Raw genomic sequence first — 7,732 nt, forward strand, 5'->3', positions numbered from 1 at the left:
AGAGTCACTGGGTTAAAAAAAAAAAAAAAGGATTTGTTTTGGATCCCTGTAGCTGCTACATCAAAAGGTAATTTAAAACAAACTAAATGTATTACTTGATCTCTCTGGATGTCAGGAGTCTAGGGTCAGCATCACTGGCTGACACTCAAGACTGTGAGCCGGCCACACTCCCTTTAGAGACACATGGGAAACCGGTCTCTTTACCCTGCTGGCCTCTAGTGGCTGTTGGCATTCTCTCTTTACCCTAACCCTTGCTCCAGGTTTCCTGGGATCTTCTCCTCTGGATGTGTCTTTTTTATTTTCATTAATATTTTTGATATATAATTTAATCTCAACATTTCCCCCTTCCCTTTCCTCCCTTCAACCCCTCTCAGATATCCCTCTCCATTCTTTTTCAAATTCATGGCCCCTTTTTTTCAATAATTATTATTGCGTGCATATGTGTCTATAAAAGATATACATATATTCCTAAATATAACCTATTCAGTCTGGATGTTACTTGTATTACTTTTCAGAACTGACCATTTGGTACTGGACAGCTGTTTGCTGGCTCTTCCATGAGGAGGACCACCTCTCCCACTCCCAGTCCTCAGTTGCCTGTAGTTCTTTGTACAGGGTAGGGGCCTTGTGGACTTTCCCCTGTAGCTATCTTTTTAAGAGATAGGAAGAAAGGCCACAGACTTAAGTGTATAAGGAGACAGAGAGGAGCTAGGGTGAGCTGAGGAAAGGGAAGGAACATAATCAAAATTTATGAAAATTTTAGATGAAAAATGAAAAAAAATCTGATAAAACAAAAGCAACTGATACGGCAAACTCTTCCTTACTTCTTAGTATGTAATACTATGTAAACACAGAACCAGCTAAGGAAGGAGATACAGCCTAAGAAGTCACGTGCTCCTAGGGTGCTCAGTTGTGGAAAGTATTCCTGATTCTGAAAGACTTCCAAAGTAAAACTCAGAAAGGATGCTTTACTTAATAAAATATTCAATAGATCCATTTTATAACTCTATCTTGATAAAGGACATGTACCCCAAGTTTCAGAATCTCTCAGTCTCATTTCCATCCGAATTACTACTATATACAAACAAGTTCAAGAAGTTTGTTTTGAGGGCTCATGAAATGTGTTGGATTTTCTAAGATGCACCCCCCCCAATACAAAGCATAGCATAGAGGTTGGCCACACGGACTCTTACAAATTTACATGATTGATCTCAAATCTTTAGACAATAAATGCATAGTTGTGAGCACATAAAATTTTAGAGAAAGTATACAAAATATTTTACTTAGATTTTCAGAAATGCTTTATGTCCCATTTGTCAAATAAGTCCCATCAAAAGAAATTTTCATATAAATTGACATTTATGCCATTATATTCTCATCTAAAATATGAGAAAAATGTTGGTATAGAAATGATCAAACGTTTAAAATTACAGTAAAATTAAATATTACTTTTTCACCCAATACCTATGAATTGTGTATAGGCACAGATGCCACAAGACTTATATCTTCATGAAGACACTTCCACTGCAGGAAGAATGGTGTCAGGACAACTGTTCTTCTCACATCAGTTTTCTCTAAGAATAGCAGTTTGGAGAGAATGGCATTTATTTCATGCAATTTTTGACTCTGTTTCAATATAAAAACTCTCTCAGTGCTACCAAGATCTCCCCAAAGGACAAAGCCAATTTGTTGGTCATTGTTCACTAATCAGCAAATCAAAACTAACAAATGATTGTAACTGGTCTTATGTAAGCTTTTGTTCTTTCTAACTACAGAGTTAGAGGCCAATTAAAGTAAAGTGAAATGTTTACTCCATGGAGATTACTCAGATGGTGTAACTGGTTTTCTGTTAAAAGTTGAATCTGAACAAACATGAGATACATCATGGAAAAATATTTAGATGGCACATAGGTATTACATGTGAATATGTGTATTAATGTTCTTTATGGCAATTATCAAATTTCCCCATAGTATCTGATACTTTGAATCAATGTTCTGATAAATCAGCTTCTAGCAATAGGTTAGCAGGTTCCTTCACACCTTCTGCCATGGAGAATAATTTTTATTCGACGATATGATATGCATATGCAATCAATTTTTAGATATGGAAACAACAAATTTAGGGTGGTTCACTCCAATAGGATATCTTAAAAATATTGGAGGAAATAGAAATGTGTAAAATCACAAAAGAAACAAATTGCTTCAGCATCCCTGACCACTGGTGAATACTGGCAATATTTTCATGCATGCAACTCCCACCTTCTACCCACCCATGTTTTTCTATTTGTAGATACATAAGCTTTATTATTATATACTATGGAAAACAAGATGAAATACAACACCAAAATTATAAACCTCAAAAGGGAAAGAAGGGAGTACTGGAGAGGTTTGGTTCCCAGCACTCACAGAGTGGTTCACAAGCACTGGTAACTCCAGTTCTAGAGAATCTAAAACCCTCTTCTGGTGTCCAAGGGCTCCTACATATATTTGATGCATGTACCTATGCATATACCCAGGCAAACTCATACACACATAAAATGATATTTTAATCTAAGAATGAATAAAAAGACTTATGGAAATATACTAGTTGATATGCTATTTTTAAAAATATAACTTGTGAAAGGAGTCTGGGAGACAATGGTGCTCTCAGAAGACATGAATTATTAAGCAAATATTTCTAGGTTGAGTCTGGGCTACTTTTTTAATGGTCAGAGACCTGCACAGACTCTGTTCTTCATTGTCCGTGTGGGTTACACAGTAAGTTCTTTGATCAAGAAAACAGATAAATCATTCTTGGACTGACAGGGACACTTCCTCCCTGCTGGCTAGCTTTCTTCATGCTGGAATACGCTATGAAGGATTCTGGGAAGAAAGCTAGAATTACTTATCGTAACTGGCTAACCATTTAAACTATAATACCTACCATCCAGGCATAATCTGCCCACTGGTGCAATAATGGCATGGCTGTGTGGGGGTAACCAACTCCTTTCTCATCGGATTTTAGACCTACTCCATAAAGGAACTCATATCAGACACTTTAAATATGATAAGAACATATGACTGGGGAGGTCATGGGTCCTTTCGGGGAACCTACCAATGATTGTATTTGGTAAACAGTTATGGCATCAAACTGCCCTGAAAATTGTCCTTTTTATACTCATATACCTAAGTGCTGCTCTCATCCTTGATCAGAAAAGCTTCAGTTTGCAGCTGGCAACACTTAATAAGATCCATGTAACTGGTCAATGCTCTGAGAGCAAATGACTCTTAAGTTCTCAGTCTTAAATGCAGTGTCTAAGTCATCCTTCCTAGGCTCAGGGAGCATTGTAGAAAGAGGGGCCAAAAGAATGTAAGAGCTGAAGAAGGGAAGGAGTGATATGAATTGCCATTATCTAGACATGACGTGGCTATTGCTTGCATGAATACACAATAGTGGTTACCCACACAGAACCTACATGGGACTGAGTCCATCAATAACTCTATCATAAATGGAGGAATGGATCATATGACCTCTCTCTCAGGGGAACTACAGGCACCTAAAGGTTTCAGGGGGCAATATAGTCATATTCTCCAGTAGTGTAGCCACTCATATATTGTCCTCATTCAAATAAACTCTGATTTATTCTCACTTAGGTAACTCTAATTAAATGAAATATCCTACCCCTCACATAAAAGGCATGAAAGTAGGACATTAACTTAGGAAGAATAAGGAATTTGATGAGAGATTGAAGAGAATAGGAGAGTATATTGAGAGAGATTTTGAACAAAGAACATTATGTATTAAGTTTGTGGAATTATAAAAGAAAAAATAAACTTAAAAAAGAAATAAATTCTTGTGTGACATAGAGAAAGGGGAAACATAATGATCATTTGGAGAGGGTGTAAACATGTGCAACAACCAGGGAAGCCAGTACACAGGTTTCTCAAATAGCTAAAAAGGAAATACCATGAGATCCAGCTATACCATCGCTGTGCATATACCCAAGTAACTCTACACTCTCTGATGCAGATACCAGAACACCCATGATCATTGCTGCTTTGGGCACAATATCTGGGAAGTATAATCAACCAAGACAGTCAGCAAATTATGGTTAGAAAATTAACATGTAGAATATATACATAATTCAATTCACTTCAGTTCAGCAGTAAACAAAATGAATTTCCAGAAAAATGGATAGAGCTAAAAATATTATCCTAAGTAATGTAACTCAGGCACACAGACAAACTCTACATGTTACTCCTCATTGAGGACTTAGTTTTCAATTTTTTTATTTTTGTGATTTAGGTTGAGAGAGCATCTTTACAGGCCAGAAAGCTGGAGAGGAGCCACAGGATGTGGGGATTTGGGGTGAAGTCTTGGTGTGAACAGTAAAACACAAACAAAATGGAAATAGGAGATACCAAGAGAGGGAAGGTACAAACGGGGATGGGGATGTGGAAACAGGGAAAGTGAATGGTATGGGAGAGTAAACCAAGACTGTGGGTGCATGAAAAAGCTATAGAGAAACCTGCTGCTTTACGGTAACTAGATAAGAAGAAGGTATCCAGAGGGAAAGGAATGGGGATAAAAGGGAGTGGTGGGATGAATACAATATGTAAATAACTGTCAGATAACTAAAGTTTAAAAATCTTACAGAAAATTGCAATGCAAGGCAAATTGTATTAACCAAAAGGCAAAGTCAAATACTGTCAAATGAAGAAAAGTACAAACGTTCTGATGTCTGATGTGGAGTATTTAGAGTGGAATATTCAGATGACTGTTAGAATGGGTTTTCTTTTTTAGGCTCCATCAAATACAGTGTAACGTGTGTGATATACATTTATTATAAAAATAAAACTATCCCTACTGTATATAGTTTATGTAATCACATTTCAGGAAATCTGAGAGAAAAAATTAAGAAGATTTGAAATACCAGGTTTTAGTTGAGTAAATAAGAAAAAATACCACTTTGAGAGCTAGTTAAAAATATTAACAATACAGATAGCTACAATAAAAGAAATTTGAACCGAGGTACTTTGACTTGCTGGTCACTGCTGATACTGGAATCCATGGGTGTTTAAAGAAAAATATCATTGTCAAGTGCAGGATAATTCTCCATGAGTTAACAGTGGAAGGACCAGCAGATCCCAAAGAGAAGTTGTTCCATTTTCTCTTAGGTGCTGACCAGAAGTACATGGTAAGACTCTATTACTGAAGACACTGCACTCTTGACCCAGAACAGAGAGACAACAGACTGGAGACAAGCTAGAAGCTCTCTCCCGGCTGAGTAGCCCTAGCCCTCAGAGTCCTAGAAGGTGCTATTGAGGCTGTGGGGGGGGGGGGAGAACACTCATCAATAGTCCTGACACCTGTCAAGCAACTGGTGTCCACTGATTTGGTGTCATCACGACTGCTAGAGGCTAATCAATGGCTTACTGGTTGGATCTTATACCAACTCCAAGGAAGGAATGCCATCCTGGTACTGTAAACATGACCGAAAGCACCTGGCTAGGGTGGTCACAAGCCCTGTGGGGTTGGATTTACTACTTCTTATTGTGCTAAATGGACATGAGGTCAAACTACTTTCTAAATGGGTGTGTATTACTAGCCATAGACTAGTGCAGCTTTCAGTCTTGGTCACAGAAGCTTCTTATTGTGGAGGACAATGGTTAATGCAGAGACTCAAAACAGGGCTTTTGAATGTGAGAGGATGGAGGTGACAGAAAAAAAATTGGATGAGGAAGACAGTGAGTGGAAGTGGTGTAAATATTGTATTCATATATGAAATTTCCAAAAACATAGTTTAAGAAAACTGACCAAAATGCTGAAAATAAGCAACTCTAGAGTCCACAGTCCTGAACTGGACAACTCTAACACCTGCTCCAAGGCCTAAGGAACATGATGGAAGAGTGGAAGAAGAAATGTAAAAACCAGAGGAAGAGGAGGGGTTCTGTGAAACACTATCTTCTGTATTCAACATGGTCATTGGAATTATGAACACACAGCAGTGGAGGATGCCTGAATAAACAGACATGAAAGTAGGGAGGGGCACTGTTGGACAGGAAGAAGAGAATCAGCAGGTGTGTGGGAGGATGGGAGGGGACAGTGGGTGATACTTATGATCATGTGCAATGCATACATTAATAAAACAAAAAAATAATCAGTAAAAGAAAAGTAGAAACTGAATCCATACATTTGGAGTTTTGTTTCAATAATATACAAACAATGTATTAGGAAAAGAATAATTTATTAACCTTATAAAGACAATAATTTGTGAATAATCTGTGTTCTCCTTGGTGTCTGAATTCAAAAGTAATTCATACTCTATCTTTCCTTAAAGACTTCAGTATTTTTATAACAAGAAGGAGGAGGAAGAGAAGGAGGAGGAGAAAGAGGAAGAGGAGAAGGAGGAGGAGGAGAAGGAGGAGGAGAAGGAGGAGAGGGAGAAGAAGAAGAGGAAGAAGTAGACAGGCAATATAGTCTACATTTTATTGCTTTACTTAACATGATATAAAAAAATCCCTATTATATGCAAAGTACAGGGCCAAATATTATGATGACCTTAAGCACAGAGAATCTGGTCATAGGAAACACCTTTAAGTTTTCAGAAAACAGTCATCATTTTGTGAGTTTTCTCAAGGCATCTAAAACTTCTTTATTTCTTAGGCTGTATATAAAGGGGTTTAGCAGAGGAATGATAACAGTGTAGAACAATGAGTACATTTTACCCTGATAATTGTCTGTGTCAGATCCAGAGAGCACGTATATGACAAAGAGGGTGCCATAGAACAAAGAGACAGACGCCAGGTGGGCACTGCAGGTGGAGAAGGCTTTTCTCCTGCCTTTCTCGGACCTTTTTTTCAGGATGGCAAAGAGCACACTGATATAAGAAATTATAATGCTCATAAAAGTACTCACTTGTATAAAAATAGCAAAAATGAAAGCAACCAATGCATTAATGGATGGGTCAGTGCAAGAAATTGTATAGAGTGTCAAAATATCACAGTAGAAATGATCTATTATATTGGAACTACAAAACGTTAACCTAAAAAACAATCCTACATGAAGCAAGGCATGTAGAAGTCCAATTAGATATGACACACTTATGAACTGAACACAGAGTCTGTTGGACATCACCACTAGATAGAGCAGAGGGTTGCATATGGCTGCATAGCGGTCATAGGCCATCGCTACCAGGAGGAAACATTCCGCAGTTGCACCTACACAAAAAAAATAAAATTGGGAGAAACACTCACCCAGGGATATCATGTCATTCTTATTTAAAAATTTCATAAGCATCTTTGGAGTCACAGAGGATGAAGTACAGGCATCAGCAAAGGCCAAATTTCCAAGGAAAAGGTACATGGGAGTGTGAAGATGGGGATCCTTCCAGATGAGAAAGATTAAGCCAAGGTTGCCCACCATGGTGGTGACATAGATGAAGAAGAACACCAGGAAGAGGGGGACTTGCAGCTCTGGACGATCTGTTATTCCTCTGAGGACAAACTCAGTCAGCTGGGTCCTGTTTCCTTCCATCACAACCCCTCAGGCTGGTCACTGCAAGGGGTGAGGAGATTTTTTTTAATGTGGCTAAGACTTAGTAAGAACAGGATTGGATTGAGACCACTTTCTTGTGCTTCAGATACTCCACAATCAACAGATAGGAAGGTGTCATATTTCTTCTTTTTAAACATGCTGGAAACAGAAAATATTTTCTGAACAGTTTTAATGTATAAACTTTCAGCATCCAAT

At 38.0% G+C, this 7,732-nt stretch overlaps 1 protein-coding gene across 1 annotated transcript; it reads right to left on the bottom strand.

The window, feature by feature from the left end:
• Window positions 1-6,598: 6,598 nt before the first annotated feature.
• LOC128111557 (olfactory receptor 5AC1-like) lies at window positions 6,599-7,516 on the bottom strand. Its single transcript, XM_052739811.1, has one exon. It carries the CDS (start codon window positions 7,514-7,516, stop codon window positions 6,599-6,601), a length of 918 nt encoding a protein of 305 aa, XP_052595771.1.
• Window positions 7,517-7,732: the final 216 nt, after the last annotated feature.

The sequence above is a fragment of the Peromyscus californicus genome, unplaced genomic scaffold (genome assembly GCF_007827085.1).
Source record: "Peromyscus californicus insignis strain IS unplaced genomic scaffold, ASM782708v3 Scaffold_16__1_contigs__length_79575227, whole genome shotgun sequence".
NCBI classification, from domain to species: domain Eukaryota; kingdom Metazoa; phylum Chordata; class Mammalia; order Rodentia; family Cricetidae; genus Peromyscus; species Peromyscus californicus.